This window comes from Salvelinus sp. IW2-2015, linkage group LG13 (genome assembly GCF_002910315.2).
Source record: "Salvelinus sp. IW2-2015 linkage group LG13, ASM291031v2, whole genome shotgun sequence".
NCBI classification, from domain to species: Eukaryota; Metazoa; Chordata; class Actinopteri; order Salmoniformes; family Salmonidae; genus Salvelinus; species Salvelinus sp. IW2-2015.
The window spans coordinates 22836946-22860223 of NC_036853.1; the positions used below are offsets into that span (position 1 = coordinate 22836946).

Sequence of the window (23278 nt, forward strand, 5' to 3'; positions counted from 1 at the left end):
ATCCACAGAGACCTGGCAGCCAGGAACATTCTCCTGACCCAGGGACGAGTGGCAAAGATCTGTGACTTCGGCCTTGCTCGTGACATCACCACTGACTCCAATTATGTAGTCAAAGGCAATGTAAGTCTGCCCCATCACTCGCTGTAGATCTCAATATGAGTTATAGATACTCCTTTGGACATTTTGCAGTGAAAACCATCAAGCACAGGCACTGTATTGATATAAAGTGTGTTTGTCAGCTACAGTGCCTTCAGAAAATATTCCACATTTTGTTGTGTGACATAAAAATACAAATGTCACCCATCTTACACACAATACCCCATAATGACAAAGTAAAAACATGTTTTTAGAAAAATTAGCAAATGAAATACATAAATATCTAATTTACATAAGTATTCACACCCCTGTCATGGTTTCCCACATCATGGTTTCCCAAATCCAGTCCTGGGGCCCTGGGTGCATGTTTTGGTTTTTGCCCTAGCACTACGCAGCTGATTGAAATAATCAACATTTGATGATGATTGGTTATTTGAATCAGCTGTGTAGTGCTAGGGCAAAAAACTAAATGTGCACCCAGGGGGTGGGGGTCCCAGCACCGAGTTTGGAAAACCCTGCAATACATGTTAGAATCACCTTAGTCTTTCTGGGTATGTCTCTAAGAGCTTTGCGCACCTGGATTGTACAATATTTGCCAATTATTATCTTCTAAATTCTTCAAGTTCTGTCAAATTGGTGGTTAATCATTGCTAGACATCCATTTTCAAGTCTTGCCATTGATGTTCAAGCAAATTTAAGTCATAACTGTAAATCTGCCACTCAGGAACATTCACTGTCTTCTTGGTAAGCAAATACAGTGCAGATTTGGGCTTGTGTTTTAGGTTATGGTTCTGCTGAAAGGTGTATTCATCTGTTTCTGGTGGAAAGCAGATTGAACCAGGTTTTCCTTTAGAATTTTGCCTGAAAATAGCCTAATCTTCATGACTAATGTTCAAATTTAGACGTTCAACAGTATCAAGGTTCTGGTCTAATGCTTCTAAAAATGTTAGGCATAACCGTGTTCATGGAGCTCTCAACTAGCCATTCCGTTTCTTTTTTATCCTGAAGCACTCCCTTCCTCTCCGGCAACTGAGTTAGGAAGGATGCAGACACCTGTATCTTTATAGTGACTGGGTGTATTGATATAACATCCAAAGTGTAATAATATCCCATGCTCAAAGAGATATTGAATATCTGTTTGTTCTACCCATCTACCAATAGGTGCACTTCTTTGCGAGGCATTGGAAAACCTCTCTGGTCTTTATGATTGAATCTGTGTTTCAAATGCACTGCTCGACTGAGGGACCTTACAGATAATTGTATGTTTGGGATACCGAGATGAGGTAGTCATAAAGAAAATTGGGTAGAATACTTATTGACTCATTAGATTTCAGCTTTTTAGTTTTAATACATTTGTAAAAATATCGAAAAACGTAATTCCACTTTGACATATGGAATATTGTGTGTAGGCCAGTGACACAAATTATTGACACCCTTGATAAAGATTAGGAAAAATTACTGTATAAAATAAATAATTCAAATACTGAACTATATTGTATGCCCAAAAATTTTGAAAATATATTATGGTATACTAATACATTTAACAAGTAATATTTGTATTTCTCTAAAGGTAAGGGTAAAAATGATTGACACCCTTTCAATACCTCACCTTGCGAAGGTAACATCACTGAGCCTTTAAAGAAAGGCTTAACTTAAGGTCAATGGCATCATGAACATTTTAGCCAAAACCTCATTACCTCAGCCAGGAGGCTGAAACTTGGCTGCAAGTGGATCTTCCAGCAAGACAATAACCCCAAGCACACAGCAAAATCCACAAAGAAATGGTTAATTGGCCACAAAATCAATATTTTTCAATGGCCAGCTCAGACTCCGGACTTGAACCCCATTGAAAACCTGTGGTCTGAATTGAAGAGGACAGTCCATAAGAGCAGACGAAAGGATATCAACTACCTGGAAAGATTCTGTATGGAGGAATGGTCTTAAGATCCCTCCCAATGTGTCCTCCAATCTCATGAAACATTTTAGAAAAAGGCTCGGTGACGTTACCCTCGCAAGGTATTGAAAAATTAAAATATGACTTGTTAATTGTATAACATAATATAATTTCCCCCAAAATGGTGCATACAATATAGCTCAGTATTTGAATGTATTTTATACAGTCATTCTTGCTCATCTTATCAAGGATGTCAATGTTGGTCCCCAGTGTATATTTGGTGAATGTGGCATTTTAATGCGCACTCTGAGACAGCTGTGTGTTTATGAATTACTTGAAATGTCACTGGTATGGGGTCACCAGATACAAATGTCTCAAACATTCAGCACCTTATGGGAGTTTTGACCTAGGAAACACATCTCCTCTCATACTAACACAAAAACAAGCAATGCTGAACATTGGTTTGAAATTCCAGATCAGCAGAATCTGCATGAACCATTTCCCCTCACCGGTCCTCAAGCCTCCACAGCTGAAGTGATGGAGATGATGGACTACCTCAATAGATTTGCTGTGATGAATTTTCTGAATACATGGAGTGCGTCTGACATATTTGACTGGCTGTGATGGTTTGTGTTCACCGCAGGCTCGTCTCCCAGTCAAGTGGATGTCTCCGGAGAGCATCTTTGAGTGTGTGTACACATTTGAGAGTGACGTGTGGTCCTATGGCATCTTGCTCTGGGAAATCTTCTCACTCGGTACTTACATACACATTATTCTCCGTGTGTGAGTGTGTGTGTGTGTGTTTCTTTTCATTGATTTTTATTACCTTATTTCCTTTTTGGCCTATAGGAAGCAGTCCATATCCTGGGATACCTGTGGACTCAAAGTTCTACAAAATGATTAAGGAAGGATACAGAATGGATGCACCAGAGTTTGCACCGAGTGAAATGTGAGTGTGTGTGTGTGGTGTGCGTGTCTAAGTATCTTGAGAAAGAATCAGGGAGTAGGAGCAGTGTATGTGTGGGTGTACTATGCATGGGTGTGAATATGTGGGATTTGAGCAGATGGCAGATTTTATGAATTTGTCTTCACCATAAAAGTTCATATTAAAACTAAAAAATGTTACACTTAGAGAAAGAACAGGTGTGTGCAAATATTTTTATTATTTTAGTTAACTAGGCAAGTCATTTAAGAACAAATTCTTATTTTCAATGACGGCCTAGGAACAGTGGATTAACTGCCTTGTTCAGTGGCAGAACGACAGGTTTTTACCTTGTCAGCTCGGGGATTCGATCTAGCAACCTTTCGGGTTCCCGGCCCAACGCTCTAACCACTAGGCTACCTGCCGCCCCTGAACATGTGTGTGCTGTGGTTTCAGGTATGAGATAATGAGGTCGTGCTGGGAAGCGGACCCCTTTAAGAGACCCTCCTTCAGCAAGGTGGTGGAGAGGATCGAACAACAGCTGTCAGACACCACCAAACATGTAGGTCACTCTCATCTAACCTGCTTGTGTACACATGTTTACAGACTATGGATTTAAGCTATTCACCAGCAGTAAATTCCATTTCTATATTCTGAGATTTTTTTTTTAAGTGCCAAAAGGTCACCAGACTAGACGTAGAAGCACCTTGAGATTTTGCTGTATTTAATAGTAGTGAACTACTATACAAATTCAATAAAATATTACCTGCCCTCTTGTTTTAGTAGCATACAGAACATGACTGTGTGCTCCTCCACCGCAACCACCAAGGGCCACATGTTAAGGATACCACCAGACTAGTCAGCCCTCCATCTGTATAGCAGTTGACACACAGAAATGTGTCAACCCTCCATTAATGCACGCACACTCACACTCAGTACCCATTGAACGTGACACGAAAGCTAGAGGAGGAGATTAGTATGATTGATCGATCACTCGTGCCATAATCACCTCACCTGTGTCATGTCCTCTCTGGTGCGAGTGACAGGGGTGTGAGGTCAAACTAACAGTGACGCCCTCAGGCCTCTCCTCATGAACTCGGCTCATCTCTCACTTCTGAAACATGCCAGTGAGCTCTGAACACAGAGCAGGTCTTCTCTTTTCACGCCTTCCCCTTCACACCTTCAGACCAGAGGGCTACACTGTCATCTCCTTTCCTCACCATGCTGCATGTTGCTTACGCAGTATGTAGAACTGCAATGAAAACACCTCTCCAACACTCTTTCGCTCTGTTTCTCTTCTCTGTGTAGATCTATCTGAATTTCAGCTCCAAGTTTCCGGTTACAATGGGGCCCCAGGGTACCAATGTGGACCAGGGGACACAGAACGCCAACGTCCTGCGTCTCAACTCGGTGGGCAGCAGCAATGCCTCCACTCAGCCCCTATTGGCCAGCGCCAGCGATGACGTCTTCCTGGAGGAGATGAGCACCAGGCTCAGGGTCCACCGGGTGTAAGGCCACACCCCCACGATGGCTGCCACATAAAGTGCCTGTTTAGTGCAGCCCAAACACCCCACCACACCTATCCCAACCATATACTATGTCTAGCTATTAGCCACCCCCTTCCAACCGTATGTCTAGCTATTAGCTTCCCCCTTCAGACAGAGGCTTGAAGAAGGACTAGGTCCTCTCGAAACCTCCGCTCCTGGCGCCTTTAGTGCATGGACGAGACCTGTCACCTACTGTCTCCATAGTATCTGGCCCTGTCTCTCACAAGCTTGGATATAGTCACACTGTCTTTACTCTCCAGGCCATTGAGCTACTGTGTATCACGTTTGTGCTGTTAGAAATGGACACTGTATTTTATAGCTCCATAGTAGTGCTATTTTCTGTGGACTTTTCTCAATGTTGCTTTCACCGTTTCTAAATATGTTTCATACAGTGTTTATGTTTGCTTCACATTTCTGTTGTCAATGTTAAACTGAATTACTTTGTTTTTTGTTTTTGTTTTGAATTACGTTTTATCTCAAACTAAATCATATAGCATTTTCAATGGTTGGAGTACAATTGTTATTTGAGGTGAAGGCACTTAAATTTGAACATCATTCCAGATGTAGACATCATGTAATGACGCTTTCACCTTTTGTCTGTTCCACCTTCCACCTTTTAAAAATTAATGTCAGTATTATTCCACATGTTCAGTTTTGGTGACTATGTGATGGAGAGACATTTTGTCAGACATTTCTAGGGCCAATGGTTTAAATGATATTCAGTAGGCTAAGTCTTATCACTTGATTAGATTGAGATGTTTTAAGTATGGTACTATGACTTCAGCTTTTAGTTGATGTCCCTGTGTATATATGTACATATTGACCTTGGGTATGACTAGTAATAAGTGTATGATGTGAGAGGTAGCATTAGCTTAGATTCCGCCTGGGAGGCTGCCTGCTGGAGATTCCTTGTAAATATGTAAATATGTTTCTGGTGTCGGCACCTCTTCTGTCCTGTAGCGTATGTGTGACCCTTGTTTACATTTGTCATCAGACAGGTACTGCTGTATCACCGGGGTGTTTACTTAGTACAAAAACTGTCTCCAAAGATGGGGAAGGCTGAAACAGTGCATGGTTATAATGAGCATACTGTACAAGGAAACAGGTGATCACTATTCAAGGTATTAGCCATTTGATATTTTCTACTCATACAGATTGTCAAAGAAGGCTTTCTGTTTTGAGGTGAAGCCAATGATGCTTGTTTCAAATGCCAATGTGGAGCTTGCAGTACAGACCAACAACCATTAAGCTAACTGTTCTGAGAAAAAGCCAATTTGAAAGTTAGATGTTAGAGGTGTTTAGTCAGACCAGGTGGTGACATGTCTTATAGTTCCCAACAGTCCTGTGGATAGTAGCGTCAGTGCTCCCGTCCCAGCAGTCAGTAGCTGATTTCTCAGCCATCCCTCTACTCTTTGTGTCCAGCTGCTTCCTCTGACGGAAGTGCTACTTCCACCATCTCTCAACCAGGGCTCTGTATCACTCCAGACTCCCATCACTAGGACTTCCCTCTTCCCACACTGAGATATTGTTGTGAAGAGCACCTGGAAAATGCTGTCTGAATGGACTGAAAGTCGTGTGTGTGTGTGTGTGTGTGTGTGTGTGTGGTGTGTGTGTGTGTGTGGTGTGTGTGTGTGTGTGTGTGTGTGTGTGTGTGTGTGTGGTGTGTGTCGTGTGTGTGTTGTGTGTTGTGTGGTGTGTGGTGTGTGGTGTTGTGTGTGTTTGTGTGTGTCTGCATGTGTGCATCTGTGTGTCTGCATGTGTGCTGTTTGTAGGTGCCACTGAATTAAATGTATGACATTTACCCAACAAACTGTTCAACCCTGTCCTTCCCAAAGCTGGATATTTGTAAATATGTGTGTGAATACAATGTAAAGTAATGTGGATGCTGTCTTAATGTTTTATTTTATTTTCTATTGATATGGTACATTTAATGCACAACTCTGATATGCTGTAATATGAAAAATGTCTTACCAGAAATAGATGACACAGACACAGATGCGTACACCCACATAATATTTACTGTACATCTTCTTCTTTGGAGATAAGCTGCTTGTTTTTCTGTAGATGTGGTAACTACTGTAAACGTACTGTACCTATACATAGTCTTTCTTTGGGCTTTGCAGTAGAATGTAGTATTCCTTGTGTAGTGTAATTTTCCCCTTGGCTTGGCACTAACCATTGCATTCTGTCTTCAACAAGCAAGCCAAAACATTTATTTCTTTTTAAACGCTTATGGACAGCTTTGCCTTACAAATCAAGTTGGTTTTCAACCCCAAAACAGGAATGCCTTGTACTTTCATGGAAATTGCAAATATTGTCTAATTTTGCTAATTACAAGAAAGGACAAGTAGAACTGGAGGGCAATAACTTACATCAATACTCTGCTCTTTCCCTTATGCCACATAGAATAGAAAACATAAAAATTGGTAATTACACAGTAATAACACTGTAGTTACATGGTTATATCTGTGCCATTCATCACGCTGTTAAAAAGCACAATCAAAATATTGTCTGATTATCCCTAACAATTTTACTCTATAACGGTTGATATAATATGACGGCTGATACAATATGACGGCTGATACAATATGACGGCTGATACAATATGACGGCTGATACAATATGACGTGTGATATAATATGACGGCTGATATAATATGACNTGATATAATATGACGGCTGATACAATATGACGGCTGATACAATATGACGGCTGATACAATATGACGGCTGATACAATATGACGGCTGTTTTAGAAATGTTAGAACACTTGTATATTTCCCTATACAACGTTTATTTTGTGCATTTAGTTGTATATTTATTTTACAAGAGGCAATGTTTGTTGTGCACATTTGCAATGGGTTGCTGTCTCTTGTTACTGTAATATAAATAAAATAAACGCATACAATTGTTTTGTTAATCGTGATTTGTATTAGATTAGTATTTCTTTTTTCATGCCATTTATTTTATATGTGTGCAGGTTAGTTGTTTTGGGTGGCATTGCTGTCTTCTTTTTTGATACAGTTTGATAATGCGGTGGAGTCATTTTATTTAGACTGACATGTCACATATTGAATTGTCCCTCATAGATCTGAGGGACATATTGTCAGCCATCTGTGTCGAGCCTATGAGCAGGTGATGCCTCGGGGCACTGCCACTGACGAGCTCCTTCCCATGCTAGTGTACCGTCATTCTAGTGTATAGCCATGGACTATCTGTTTTTAAAATCATGTTTCCTGCTCCAGAATGGTCAGGGTCTTTGGCTTGGGTCCAGCAGGGGACATCTGGCTTTAGGGGAACACCGCGAGGACAGTGGTTTGTCCAGCAGGCCAGGCCGGTGTACGGACAGACGGAGGGGCTTTGTGCGTGTCACTGCGTGGGCTGAGTCCATTGTTCTAGCATATATCTGATATGAGGGACAGGAAATCCCGCCATTGAAACTGAGTGGTTGAATGAACACATTTGTGAGACTGAGTGGTCGCTTAAAGTAAAAAACAGCTGAGAGAGAGGGAAGAATCTTCTCTGTAATATTTCATCACATGTTTTGTAGATCATTGAGAGACTGAACTTTGACAGCAAACGCTGCTCACCCTTGAGCTACTGTACTGTGGGTCTGGTATGGATTTCTATATGGCCCAGTTGGGATTTTGATTGTATTGCTGTCACAATACAGTCCAATTAGGCTCAGTGTATTGCACCACTCTTTTTTTCTCTCTCCATCTTCTGTCCTTCTGTCTCTCAGTAAGGGTAGAATTCTGGTCAGGCCCTCATTCCAGCACAATAGTCTCATTTGTTTTCTAACAGCCTCTGGTAAATGATACTTCTGACCAAGATGGAAAAACAAACACCCAATTGTGTCATGGCAGTTCCATTGCTTTTTCTCTAGCATGATTGGGTTACAAGGGCAGAGTGCCAATACGTGACACACTACACTGAGTATACCAAACATTAGGAACACCTTCCAAATATTGAGTTGCACCCCCCCCCCACCCCTTTTGCCCTCAGAACATCCTCAATTCGTCGGGTCATGGATTCTATAAGGTGTTGAAAGCATTCCACAGGCATGCTGGCCCATGTTGACTCCAATGTTTCTCACAGTTGTGTCAAGTTGGCTGGATGTCCTTTGGGTGGTGGACCATTATTGATACACACGGGAAACTGTTGAGTGTGAAAAACCCAGCAGCGTTGCAGTTCTTGACACAAACCGACGCGCCTGGCACCTACTACCATACCCCGTTCAAAGGCACTTAAATCTGCACATATACACAATCCATTACTCAATTGTCTCAAGGCTTAAAAGTATTTATTTAACCTGTCACCTCCCCTTCATCTACACTGATTAATGTGGATTTAACATAGTGACATCAATAAGGGATCATAGCTTTCACCTGGTGAGTCTATGTCATGGAAAGAGCAGGTGTTTTTAATGTTTTGTATACTCAGTGTACAGTATGTCAATAATACACATAATGTGTGTGTGTGTGCGTGCGTGCGAGTGATTATTTATTTGACATTTTGTAGTATGAAATCTCTTGAGGTGCAGCATCTTAATTTCAAGAGTGCCCCCCCCTCCCCCAAAAAATGTATACTTAGGCCTAGATTCAGTAAGATCAAGGCTTAACCGGCGATAGACGACACCGCATAGCTGATGTTTTGGCAGTGTCAGAGGCTCAAGAGCAGTTATGCAATCTCTACTGCATTCCACACTGCCCTTTCATACCTGGACAATGTGAGAATGCTATTCATGACTACAGCTCAGCGTTCAACACCATAGTGCCCTCAAAGGTCATCACTAAGCTAAGGACCCTGGGACTAAACACCTCCCTCTGCCACTGGATCCTGGACTTCCCGACGGGCCGCCCCCAGTTGGCAAAGGTAGGTAACAACACATCCGCCATGCTGATCCTCAACACGGTTGCCCCTCAGGGCTGCATGCTCAGTCCTCTCCTGTACTCCCTGTTCACTCATGACAGCACGGCCAGGCATGACTCCAACACAATCATTAAGTTTGCCGATGACACAAAATTGGTAGGCCTGATCACCAACAACGATGAGACAGCCTATAGGGAGGTCAGAGACCTGACCGTGTGGTGCCAGGACAACAACCTCCCTCAACGTGATCAAGACTAAGGAGATGATTGTGGACTACAGGAAAATGAGGACCAAACACGCCCCCATTCTCATCGATGGGGCTGTAGTGCTTCAAGTTCCCACATCACCAACAAACTAACATGGTCCAAGCACACCAAGACAGTCGTGAAGAGGGCACGAGGAGACTAAAGATTTGGCATGGGTCCTCAAAAGGTTCTACAGCTGCACTATCCTGACTGGTTGCACACTGCCTAGTACAGCAACTGCTCAGCCTCCAACCACAAGGCATTACAGAGGGTAGTGCATACAGCCCAGTACATCACTTGGGCCAAGCTTCCTGCCATTCAGGACCTCTATTTTTTAGCCTTTATTTAACTAGATAAGTCAGTTAAGAACAAATCCTTATTATCAATGACAGCCTAGGAACAGTGGGTTAACTGCCTTGTTCAGGGGCAGAATGACAGATTTTTACCTTGTCAGCTCAGGGATTTGATCTTGGAACCTTTCAGTTGCTAGTCCAACATTCTAACCACTAGGCTACTTGCCACCCCTATACCAGGTGGTGTCAGAGGAAGGTCCTAAAAATTGTCAAAGACTCCAGCCACCCTTGTCATAGACTGTTCTCCCTGCTACCGCACGGCAAGCGGTACTGGAGTGCCAAGTCTTGGTCCAAGAGGCTTCTAAACAGCTTCTACCCCATGCTATAAGACTCCTGAACATCTAATCAAATGACTACTACCCCCCCCCCCCCCCCCCTTTACGATACTGCTACTCTCTGTTATTACCTATGCGGTAAGTCATTTTAATATCTCTACCTACATGTATATATTACCTCGACTAACTGGTGCCCCCTGTATATAGCCTCAAATGTATTATTTTACTGCTGCTCTTCAATTATTTGTTACTTTTATTTCTTATTTTTCTTAAAACTGCATTTTTGATTAAGGGCTTGTAAGTAAGCATTTCACTGTAAGGTCTACACCTGTTGTATTCGGCACATGTGACAAATATAATTTGATTTGATTTGACCCAACACACCTCCAGGCTGTGTAAGGGCTATTTTACCAAGAAGGACAGTGCTGCATCAGATGACCTGGCCTCCACAATCCTCCGACCTCAATCAAATTGAGATGGTTTGTTATGAGTCGGGCCGCAGAGTGAAGGAAAAGCAGACAACAAGTGCTCAGCAAATGTGGGAACTCCTTCAAGACTGTTGGAAAAGCATTCCAGGTGAAGCTGGTTGAGAGAATGCCATGAGTGTTCAAAGCTGTCATTAAGGCAAAGGTTGGCTATTTGAAGTATCTCAAATATAAAATATATTTTGATTTGTTTAACATTGTTTTGGTTACTACATGATTCCATATGTGTTACTTCATAGTTTTGATTTCTTCACTATTATTCTACAATTTAGAAAATAGTAAAAATAAAGAAAAACCCTTGAATGAGTAGGTGTTCTAAAACGTTTTGACCAGTAGTGTACATATTTACAAATATCTTCACATGGTGATGTTTCTGTTAGTTAAAAACACAAACAGTTTGTTCGTAACATTTGATAAACGTCTTTCTTAAATTCCCTGTGTGAATTAATGCCCTGATTTCTATAGGTAAATTGAGATACTTAGTCATTTGCACAACTGAATGCATTTTCCACATTTAACCCAACCCTTTTGAATCAGAGAAGTGCGGTGGGCTGTCTTAATTGACATCCAGATCATTGGCGCCCGTGGAGCAATTGTTGGGGGTTAACTGCCTTATTTAAGGGTAGAACGGCAGATTTTTCCACCTTGCCGGCTCAGAGATTCAAACCAGCAACCTTGCGGTTATTGGCCCAACACTCTTAACCGCTAGGCTGTTATTCAGGTCAGTTGGGCCTTTGTATCTGAAAGATCTTACTCCAACCTCATGATGTACCCTTGGAATTGTGTCATTTCTGCTGCTATTGTCGAAAGGAGTAGTGTGAGTCTTGTAAAGTTAGGTGTTCCATAATATATAGGGAAATTTAAGTTCATACATTTGAAAATAAATTGGTACCAATGCAGTTGTCTTCTGTTGGGGAGTGACAACCAATTTAGTGATTCATACATTGTGCAATGATGTGTCTTTTAATGGCATCCAATAATTAATCTGCAAAGATTGATTTAAATGACATCTGATTCGCAAAGTAAGGCCTTACTTGTGTTTGGATAGATGACATCACCATAGTCTAGGATAGGAAGCAGCAGTTGTGTTACTAAGGTCTTTCTAATGGACACAGTAAAACAATTCTTAGATCTGTATAGTAACCCAAGCTTAGAGTTCATTATTTTATAATATAATCAATATGCTTTCCAAAAGGTCATTCAGAATCTATCCTCAAACTCAGATTTTTCAAACAATCAACATCTTCAAGCAGGGCTCCCGAGTGGCGCAGCAGTCTAAGGCACTGCATCACAGTGCTAGAGGCATCACTACAGACCCTGGTTTGATCCCGGGCTGTATGACAACCGGCCGTGATCGGGAGTCCTAAAGGGCGGCGCACAATTGGCCCAGCATCTTTAGGGTTTGGCCAGTGTAGGCTGTCATTGTAAATAATCATTTGTTCTTAACTGACTTACCTAGTGACATAAAGGTTCAAATGAAAGCACTGTTCCATCACTTGCATGCATTTTGAAATTGCCAGCAGTGGAGTTTATTCTTTGCCGGGTGCCATGTGTTAATAATACTTGCATGTTTGTATTTGGGAGTGGGTGTTTGTACGTACTTTTCTAAAAACATATCTGCATATAGTGTCTGATGTGCAGATTTTAAGTTCTGATGTGAAACTGTGGGGCTTTATATTTATTTATATTGTTATTTATATTGTACAGTATATGTTTTTGTATTATGCTCCTTTAGTGAAAACTCCAGTGCTAGTCTGACAGAGTTTGATAGCTGCTATTGCTAAACCCCATTGTGTAACATATTGTGGTTATGTTTTAATGAGTGTTTCATTGTGGTGACTGTGGCAGTTTGGCCTGAAAAAACAGGGAGGATGGGGACGGGGAGATGTTGTTGAGCTGAAGGATAGGTTACAGAGAAAGAAGAGAGAGAGAGAGAGAGAGAGAGAGAGAGACATGTGAGGTAAAAACAGCCCAGGAGAAAGATAGATACATGTAGGGAAGAGTTGGTTCTAATGGATGAGGAACCATCAAATAATTCAGCTGGGCTTCCCTGGAAGCAAGAGAAGGCTGAGGCTCTTGTTAAACACCAGATTCTCCCAGACAGCTGGGGAAATGACACGTCAGAACTAAAATAACTTGAGATGAATCAGTGAGTGATTTTTCATGCTCCCTTCAAAGGGGTTGAATCTCACCCCTTCCCATGGGAATGACAGGTGGAGTGTGTTCGCTCTGCATCCTGTGTTGTTTGGGTGCCTCCTTGTCTTTTCAGAGTCTACATTTCAGCCATTTAGCAGACACTCTTATCTACAACAACTAGGGTTAAGTGCCTAGCTCAAGGGCACATCAACAGATATTTCACCTAGTCAGCTCTGGAATTCAAACCAGCAACCTTTTGGTTTCTTGCCCAATGCTCTTAACCACTAGGCTAACTGCGGCCTATGTCTATCATTAACCAGTCCCTCCAGGATTTCGCTTATTTTTAACGTGATTTTCTCCAAAAATGCTTGATTTTGCAGCAGATGTTCTGAAATTCTGCGATACATTTTGCAATGTTTTTTTTCACGTTAATTTCATATAAAGCAATAAAAAGTCATATGTGCTCAGTTTACATTATACAAATACAATTAGAAACATCTAAAGTGCTCAATTTTGTTTATTTTTCAGAACAAACAGCTCTGTCATAATCCACTCACACATTCACTCACACACACCTCTCCTCTCCATCAGGCTTGGGGCTTGATATCAACACAAGATGCACCTCCCATTCCCACTCACACTCTCTCTCTCAAAAAAACCCCAAATAGATTCAAAGCTGATCAATCGCTTTCCATTTGAGGATCGATATTTATTTCGCATAAATTGTCTTCAAAATAGTTGAGATTGTGATTTTTTCTGAAAGGGTCGAAAGGGAGATAAAGAACAGAAAACGTAAAAAAAATAGTGTATTGTGGTTGATATGTACTTTTAAAACAGTATTACCTTTTTTTAAATCCAGAAATATTGTGCTTTCGTGATCCGTATGAAGTTTTACAGAGAGTTTAAAATGGCAAAGCTGACAAATTGCACTCAGTGCTTTGAGCAGAGCTCTCCATAGACATCCTGGGGAGAACAGAGAGCCGACCACCCCACTAAAGCCAAGGTTAGCGGAGTAAAAGTTTGAGTAAAACACCACTCACCATGATTCTTTCAGCGCTTGCCCCAGTCTTCCCTGCTACCACTTCAGTCATGGTGATCTGCCACTGCTGTGGGAACTGTTCTGACTTTCTCATATGCTTTGCTGATTCGAAGTTACTGTTTATTGTCGACTGCCGCCACATTATCCTGTGCAAAAAGTGAGGCTTCACAACACATGATGTCAATACATTGCAGTAAATGGCAAAAGATGAGCATTAATAAATTGACACTTACGTCAATACAAAGATGCTCATCACAGCATTGAAGCTTATGACAATACATTGCATTCAATGGGAAAAGATGACCATCACCAAATTGATGCTTATGTCAATACATTGTATTCAATAGGAAAATATTACCATCACAGCAGTTGACATGTATGTCAATAAATTGCTGTCAATGGGAAAAGATGGTGATAAAGCTGGAATGAGTAAATTGGTGAAAGACTTAGACTAACAGACAGATGGATAAACGCACAGACATATAAACTCAAAGACATAAACTCACAGACAGACAGACATGTCTCTCTCTCTCTCTAATCCCTCGTCTCCCTCTCTCTCTCTCTCTCTCTCTCACTCTCTCTCTCCTCTCTCCTATCTCGTGTTATTCTCCTGTCTTATCTGTTGTCCTGTGTGATCCAGTTTCTGCTGCTCTGCCTGTAGCTATGGAACCCTGTCCCCAGTCCACCCGGTCGTGCTGCTGATCCAGTTTCTGCTATTCTGCCTGCGGCTATGGAACCTAGACCTGTTCACCAGACGTGCTACCATGTCCCGGACCTGCTGTTTTCTCTAGGTTTCTTCATAGGTTCTTGCCTTTCTAGGGAGTTTTTCCTAGCCACTATGCTTCTACATCTGCTTTGCTTGCTCTTTGGAGTTTTAGGCTGGTATCTGTCAGTGTTGCGTTTGAGACCACCTAAAGCGAGACCGATTCAAAACCAAGACCGGAGCAAATCAAGTCAGAGTCAAAACCAAGCACGGAGGGGGGAAAGCAAGGGGTCCAAGACCGAGTAAAGACCGAGACCAGAATAATGTGAGTCCAATTCAAGGCCATGGTTGTAATTTTGTCAAATCACCACCATAATAAGAATTCAAAATATCCAGTATATCTGTGTTCATATTTCAGAACAACATATGGTTTCTTTAGACATTCAGAATGGTGAGAAAATACATGCTGATGGAAAATAGAGCCACTCTACAAATGATTACTAACCCAAATACAGTGCTGAACACTGGGCCTTCTACGCCGTCAGAGAATTTCATTATTATTTTCAATTATGTTCTGATTTAATCTCTTCAGTTTTTATTGGAAAGGGAGGGTTAACACTGAAGAGAAAAAAAGATCCAATCAAGATTCTTCTTTGCTGGTCTCTGTGGAGATAAATCTGGCTAGCTAAGTCAGTCATTGCCTAGGCCATCAGACACTAAAGGCATCTGCCATTCAACTGTATTAGGGCAACATTTTGGAGTGACAGTGGAATCAACCAATCACATTTTGACTTAATGAGTGGGACCGTTTTTACAAATACGTATGGAAACTTCTGCCTTCTTGAAGGCCAACAGGTCACTGCGCAATAGCGAGCAGTAGTTCTTGTTGACAGCTAGTTTGCAGCGGCTGCAGCAAGTGTTATCAAAGAGGATTTTGTTATCCCTTTTCAAGAATAACTTTCAAACTGAAACTGTGGAACTGTGGTTGTTATTGCTGCGCGCTTGCTGTTGTTATCTATTTGAAAATACATTCTCTTGCATTTCAAGAGGAACTGACAGCATTTTAGCAACATGAAATCTTATTAAAATCTGTTCATATATATTATACCCCAGGAAGAATACTTTTTTAATGTTTTTTATTTAACCTTTATTTAACGAGGCAAGTCAGTTAAGAACAAATTCTTATTTACGATGACGGCCTACCAAAAGGCAAAAGGCCTCCTGCGGGGACGGGGGATTAAAAATAACATAAGACCTAAGACAACAACATAGCAAGCCAGCAACACATGACAACACAGCATGGTAGCAACACAACATGGTAGCAGCACAAAACATGGTACAAACGTTATTGGGCACAGACAACAGCACAAAGGGCAAGAAGGTAGAGCCAACAATACATCACGCAAATCAGCCACAACTGTCAGTAAGAGTGTCCATGATTGAGTCTATGAATGGAGAGATTGAGATAAAACTGTCCAGTTTGAGTGTTTGTTTGCGGCTCATTCCAGTCGCTAGCTGCAGCGAACTGAAAAGAGGAGCGACCCAGGGATGTGTGTGCTTTGGGGACCTTTAACAGAATGTGACTGGCAGAACGGGTGTTGAATGTGGAGGATGAGGGCTGCATTAGGTATCTCAGATGGGGGGAGTGAGGCCTAAGAGGGTTTTATGAATAAGCATCAACCAGTGGGTCTTGCGACAGGTATACAGAGATGACCAGTTTACAGAGGAGTATAGAGTGCAGTGATGTGTCCTATAAGGAACATTGGTGGCAAATCTGATGGCCGAATGATAAAGAGCATCTAGCCGCTAGAGAGCACCCTTATCTGCCGATCTATAAATTACATCTCAATAATCTAGCATGTGTAGGATGGTCATCTGAATCAGGGTTAGTTTGGCAGCTGCGGTGAAAGAGGAGCGATTACAATAAAGGAAACCAAGTCTAGATTTAACTTTAGCCTGCAGCTTTGAAATGTACTGAGAGAAGGACAGTGTACCGTCTAGCCATACTCCCAAGTACTTGTATGAGGTGACTACCTCAAGCTCTAAACCCTCCTTGTGGGGAGAGGGGCATTCTTCTTACCAAACCACATTACCTTTGTTTTGGAGGTGTTCAGAACAAGGTTAACGGTAGAGAAATCTTGTTGGACACTAAGAAAGCTTTGCTTTGATACTTTGATATGATACTTACAACAACAACAACAATCTGACAAGCAACAGAATTTAGATATGGTCATTTTCATGTTTTCATAAATTCTTAGAATGTTTGGGAATTACGTATACTAAGGCATATGTGAAAATTCTATAGCAACATAGAGTGGGAATGAGCCTGTGCGTTTGGACAATTAATAGACACCGCAGTAAATAAAACTGGCAAAAAACATCTGTCTTGTTCAGGACCGGAGTCTACACAGACCGGCAGTGGTGGAAAAGGTACTCAATTGTCATACTTGAGTAAAAGTAAAGATACCTAATAGAAAATTACTCAAGTAAAAGTGAAAGTCACCCAGTAAAATGCTACTTGAGTAAAACTCTAAAAGTATTTGGTTTTAAATATGCAAAAGTAAATGTAATTGCTAAAATATACTTAAGTATCAAAAGTAAAAGTAAAAGAAATCATTTCACGGTACAATTTTCAGTTTTTTAAAATTTACAGATAGCCAGGGGCAAACTCCAACACAATTTACAAAGGAAGCATTTTGTGTTTAGTGACAGATATGAGGCAGTAGGGATGACCAGGGATGTTCTCTTGATGTGGGTGAATTGGACTAGGGAAATGTATGGAGTAAAAAGTACATTATTTTCTTTAGGAATGTAGTGGAGTAAAAGCTGTCAAAAATATGAATGGTAAAGTAAAGTACAGATACCCCCAAAAATTAGTTAAGTATTTTTACTTAAGTACTTTACACCACTGCAGACCGGTGTGCTATAGCCAATCAGAGCTACAGTAGACCGTTAGACAAACAAGCCATTTGCCACACGGGCCTGCCATCATTCACTATGAACTGGACTGTGTGTTTACAGGCAGTTGCAACAGCGCGACTTTAGATCATTAGAACGCATTTGCCATATGCCACAAAATACACCTGAATGGATTTCTACAAATAAGTAAACACCACGGGAGTCCTCTTACATTTGGGAACCGTACAGTCCTATTGATCAAGCAACCATGAAAAGGTAGGCTCTCTCTCCCTCACTTATGCACATCAACAACAACAAGATCAACAACTAATGCTAGCCAGAACAAAATGAGCTAAAGTCAAACCTTTTCAGCTAGTTGGCCGTCAAAATTGCACTGATAAAGATGGGGAATTGTTGCCTCCTCATCCTTCTGCAGCTTGCTTGCCAATGCATTCTTGTCCCAACCAAGCACCCAAGCTAACTGGCTAAAGTTGGCTAGCTAGCTACTTCCAGACACAAATGAGAGAACACCTCACTCTGACCATTTTACTTGCCGAAGCAGAGCTGGTTAAGCTGTTTACATGTCATTTAGAGCGTTCTTGACTAACAACGACTTTTTTGCCTACGTTTACTGAAGCCAGTCATATTCAGCAGGTGTTGCGCGTTTGTAAATCCATCAGCTGTTCTGCACACTGGCATACTCAGACGAGAGTGCTCTGATATCAGAGTAGATAGCCAGAGTGAATTTGCAAATGCAAGAGATATGCTAACTGTATAACAGTCGTTCAAGTTCATGCTAGCTAAAAAAATGACACCTGAATCTCTAGCTGTGTATAGCCACTGAAAAACGATATGATGGGAAAGAGTCAGTCAGTCACTCACTCCTCCAATGGCATGACATGACATCCTCCTAGCAGCTAGCTATCTAGCTAAAGTTAGGCTCTGTGTTTTTAGCTTTCTACATAAATAGATACGCTAGCCTATTAGCCACATGACTGACTTGTGGTCATTGCCCTTGCTAGTTTGATTGTATTGACATTCCCAGCCTTAGTTACATTCGTCCATTTTTGTCCAGAATATTGAGTTATTGAAACTGAAACAGTGCATCCCCTAATGGAGGCAGCAAACAATGTACCAGTCCAGAGGTGATTTACAACCTTATACAGTAGCAATATTTTTCTGACTACCAAGAAATGTATTTGGTGAATTATATTAATCATGCATTGAACTGCATCCATCTATTCTGCCAACAATGTACGTCAGTATACATCATGAAACGTTGAATCAAATCAAACCTATTTTTTATAACCAAATAAAGTTGGTTATGTAGCATAAACTGGGAATTTGATATTTTTTACTGATATTATGATTGTCTGTTTGTTTCATATATGCAAATTAGTTCAAACACTGTCAGTTCCACTTTGGACTTTAGGTCACCGGTTACTTTGTGTGCTAAAGGTGAAATGTTTTTTTGCAATGGGAAGTAATAGTTGTACATTTCGATTGGGAAATGCTTGATGGTTGTGTTTTTGTATTGTTATGATTTGGACCTAGTTTATTGACTGCTTATCCTTCAACATCGTGCTTTGTGTGACTCGTGTCTTTCCATCGGCCCTGTGTAGTGGTGCTTGGAAAAGTGTGAATACTCAAATGTTGCACAAAAGTTCCCAAATGGCCCACCTAGCGAAGGAAAGCCACCCTGTGTGAAAACAAATCTGTTTTTTATTAGTTTTCCTACAGATTTTTCAGATGTTCACTCTCAAATTCACACCTTTTAAAAATTATTTGTTATAATTTTTTTTTAAATATTTTGATGGTCTGAGTCCACAACAATGTTTAAACCACATCAATCTGATTGGGTGGGCCTGTCAGGGCCTGGCTCCTCAGTGGATGGGCCTCTGTCCACCCAGGCCCATCCATGTCTACGCCACTGATGCAAACAGCGTATGATGACAATTGCACATCACAAATAGCCTACTAACCAACACTTCGGGCTAAACTTTATCATTACCTGGTTTGCATACCCATTGTTTCCTTAGTTAGCATTTACTGGTAGATATCATAAGTTGAAACGTCTTTCCTACCCTAACGGCTACCGATGTATTTCTTCTGTGAGCTGCTTCGTGCCAAAACCAGTTGAGAGCTGCACACTCTTGCTGCCTGCCTGCAGATGATATTCAGCTGAAACTACGCTACGTATACAATACGCATGAGAATATATTACACGTGCGTTGCGATTTTCTAGGCTACTTTGAGCATGATTTCTCTATTGTACTACATAATTGATAAGTCGTATACCTCAACTACACTACTTTTATACGCATTAGTAGGGATTAAGAAGTGAGCATAATTAATGCCCACTGGGCAAAAAATCTGTATACGGTTTATGACTGCGTATACCCTCCAATACACCACTGGCCCTTAGTGTTTTACAAAAAGTGCATTCCTACATTAGTGAGCTGGTATTACGTTTGATGTCCTTTCAGAATCATGAACCTGTCACACATTGAAGGCCTATAGGTTCGCCACTGCACAAATGTCTAGGAAGAAATTGAATCCTCGTTGTCCGATGCGCTGACTGAATGGAAGCTGATAACTATGAAGGTTTTACTCCGTTGGTCTCAGGAAGAAATTGAATCCTCGCTGTCCGATTCAAGACCGAGTACAAATGAATCAGACACTGAGACAAGACCGAGACACTCAATATGTCGTCTCAAAAGCCGACTATAGACCGAGTACTACAACACTGGTATCTGTATAAGCACTTTGTGGCAACTGCTAACATGATATCGGGAAACATCCTATGACAATTTTGCAAAAAGTTAGGCATCACAACACATTATGCTTATGTCAATACACTGCAGTCAATGGGAAAAGATGAGCGTCACCATGTTGATGCTTATCTGAGTACATTGCATTCAATGGGAAAGATGAGCGTCACCATGCTGATGCTTATCTGAGTACATTGCAGTCAATGGGAAAGATGAGCGTCACCAAATTGAAGCTTATGTCTGTCTTTACATCGCATTCAATAGGAAAAGATTAGCATCACAATGACAGATTTGACAATAGCTCATTATCTTAAACTCCCATACTTAAACAGGTGGGTATAGGGACCAGCTATACATCCCCACTATAGGAACCTATTCCCTATCCTGCTTTTAATTGCCTGGGGCAAGGTACATAATGCGCTCTCCAATGTGAAATATCTATGCCTGTACTCCACTTAAAACAACAGGTGACCGGCGACAACAAGTAAAGAGAATTTGCTGCACTGTACATCCTGTACATTCTGATTCTTTACTGTATATATATCTTTTTTAAATTTATATTTTTGTTGATCATTCTTGAATTTGATCAGTTAAACGGTGAGTATGGAGAGGAGGTAAGTGGGAGGATATAAGGATATGGGAGCGTTTGTGGCTCACCACCACTTCCCACATTCACCCAGCTGCTCAGGAAACATGTGCCTCTGTGTGTGGGGGGACTGTGTGGCGACGGGCAGTGGGCATGGGGGTGACACTACAGCCTGCCAGCCAGAAGCTCGAAGATATAAAAACCGCAGTGGGGTTAAAGGAAAGAGATCGGCAAGGGGGGCACCAGGGGGTGGGGGAGTACAGTAAGCATGATTTATCTAAGGTACACTGCAATTCTCCTATGGTACACCAGACACCTCCCTCCTGCTCCCAGCCCCCTGTGCTTACACACGCATACATAGGGAGGGCACAGGGTAGACACAGTCCCAGTCTGGGATGACCCAGAACAACAGTAAATCAGTAAAGATAAAGAAATGGATGGGGATTACACTGAGACTGGGGTGAAGGTGGAAAGGTTTTTTGCTTTCTTTCTGTAAATGTACTTTATATTCAAATGCGTGCTCTGCCTGGTATAGAGGTCCTGGATGGCAGGAAGCTTGGCGCCAGTGATGTGGGCCGTACGCACTACCCTCTGTAGTGCCTTGCGGTCGGAGGCTGAGCAGTTGCCATACCAGGCAGTGATGCAACCCGTCAGGATGCTCTCGATGTTGTAGCTGTAAAACCTTTTGAAGATCTGAGGACCCATGCCAAATCTTTTCAGTGTCCTGAGGGGGAATAGGTTTTGTTGTGCCCTCTTCACGACTGTCTTGGTATATTTGGACCATGTTAGTTTATTGGTGATGTGGACACCAAGGACTTGAAGCTCTCAACCTGCTCCACTCCAGCCCCGTCATTGAGAATGGGTGCGTGCTCGGTCCTCCTTTTCCTGTAGTCCACAATAATCCTATTTTTCTTGATCAAGTTGAGGGAGAGTTTGTTATCCTGGCACCACACGGCCAGGTCTCTGACCTCCTCCCTATAGGCTGTCTCATCGTTGTCGGTGATCAGGCCTACCACTGTTGTGTCATCGGCAAACTTAATGATGGTGTTGGAGTCGTGCCTGGCCATGCAGTCATGAGTGAATATGGAGTACAGGATGGGACTGAGCACGCACCCCTGAGGGGCCCCTGTTTGGTGGATCAGCGTGGCAGATGTGTTGTTACCTACCCATACCACCTGGGGGTGGCCCATCAGGAAGTCCAGGATCCAGTTGCAGAGGGAAGTGCTTAGTCCCAGGGTCCTTAGCTTAGTGATGAGCTTTGAGGGCACTATGGTGTTGAACGCTGAGCTGTAGTCAATGAATAGCATTCTCACATAGGTGCTCCTTTTGTCCAGTTGGGAATGGGCAGTGTGGAGTGCAATAGAGATTGCATCATCTGTGGATCTGTTGGGGCGGTATGCAAATTGGAGTGGGTCTAGGGTTTCTGGGATAATGGTGTTGATGTGAGTCATGACCAGCCTTTTATAGCACTTTATGGCTACAGACGTGTGTGCTACGGTTCGGTAGTCATTTAGGCAGGTTAACTTAGTGTTCTTGGGCACAGGGACTATGGTGGTCTGCTTGAAACATGTTGGTATTACAGACTCAGTCAGGGACCGGTTGAAAATGTCAGTGAAGACACTTGCCAGTTCGTCAGCGCATGCTCGGAGTACACGTCCTGGTAATCTGTCTTGTGAATGTTGACCTGTTTAAAGGTCTTACTCACATCGGCTTCGGGGAGCATGATCACACAGTCGTCCGGAACAGCTGATGCTCTCATGCATGCTTCAGCCACAAGGAGTCACTAGAGCGCGATGAGCCAAGTAAAGCCGCACCGGCCAAACCCTCCCCTAACGACACTGGGCCAATTGTGCACCGACTCCCGGCCACGGCCGGTTGTGGCACAGCCCGGGAAATTAACCCGGGTCTGTAATAACACCTCTATCACTGCATGCGATGCAGTGCCTTAGACCACTGCGCGACTCGGGTAGCCCTGACTTTCACTTTTACTTTAGTGATTTTCTATTAAGTTATCTATACTTTTACTTAAGTATGGCAATTTAGTACTTTTTCCACCACTGATCGTTTTTCACCATTCAATTTTCCCATAGGGGATTTTAGAAACACTTAAAATAAGGGCAGTGTTTCGTGTAGGCTTACCCTGGCGTAACATTTTGATAACCATATAAATCTCTCTTGGACAAGATGAATTTTTTCAATGGGCTTTATTCGGCTTAATTTACTCTCAGATTGGAAAATACTAATTAGCATCAAAGCAGATATCATGCAAAACTATATCCCTGCAAGCTCTAGCTGACACTTTTACTAACAAGTATTGTGTCAATTTAAAACTTGCTGTCACGTCCTGACCAGAGTTCTTATGTGTTGTGCTTGTTTTAGTGTTGGTCAGGACGTGAGCTGGGTGGGCATTTTATGTTGTGTGTCTAGTTTGTCTGTTTCTGTGTTCAGCCTAATATG

At 41.9% G+C, this 23278-nt stretch overlaps 1 protein-coding gene across 1 annotated transcript in view; it reads left to right on the forward strand.

Annotated features, from left to right (window-relative positions):
* kita (KIT proto-oncogene, receptor tyrosine kinase a) overlaps window positions 1–6057 on the forward strand; it is a 37649-nt gene extending 31592 nt beyond the window's left edge. The window contains 5 exon segments of the mRNA XM_070446192.1: window positions 11–120; window positions 2634–2745; window positions 2840–2939; window positions 3369–3474; window positions 4221–6057. Coding sequence (XP_070302293.1) covers window positions 11–120; window positions 2634–2745; window positions 2840–2939; window positions 3369–3474; window positions 4221–4424 — 632 coding nt within the window. The 3' untranslated portion in view covers window positions 4425–6057.
* Window positions 6058–23278: the final 17221 nt, after the last annotated feature.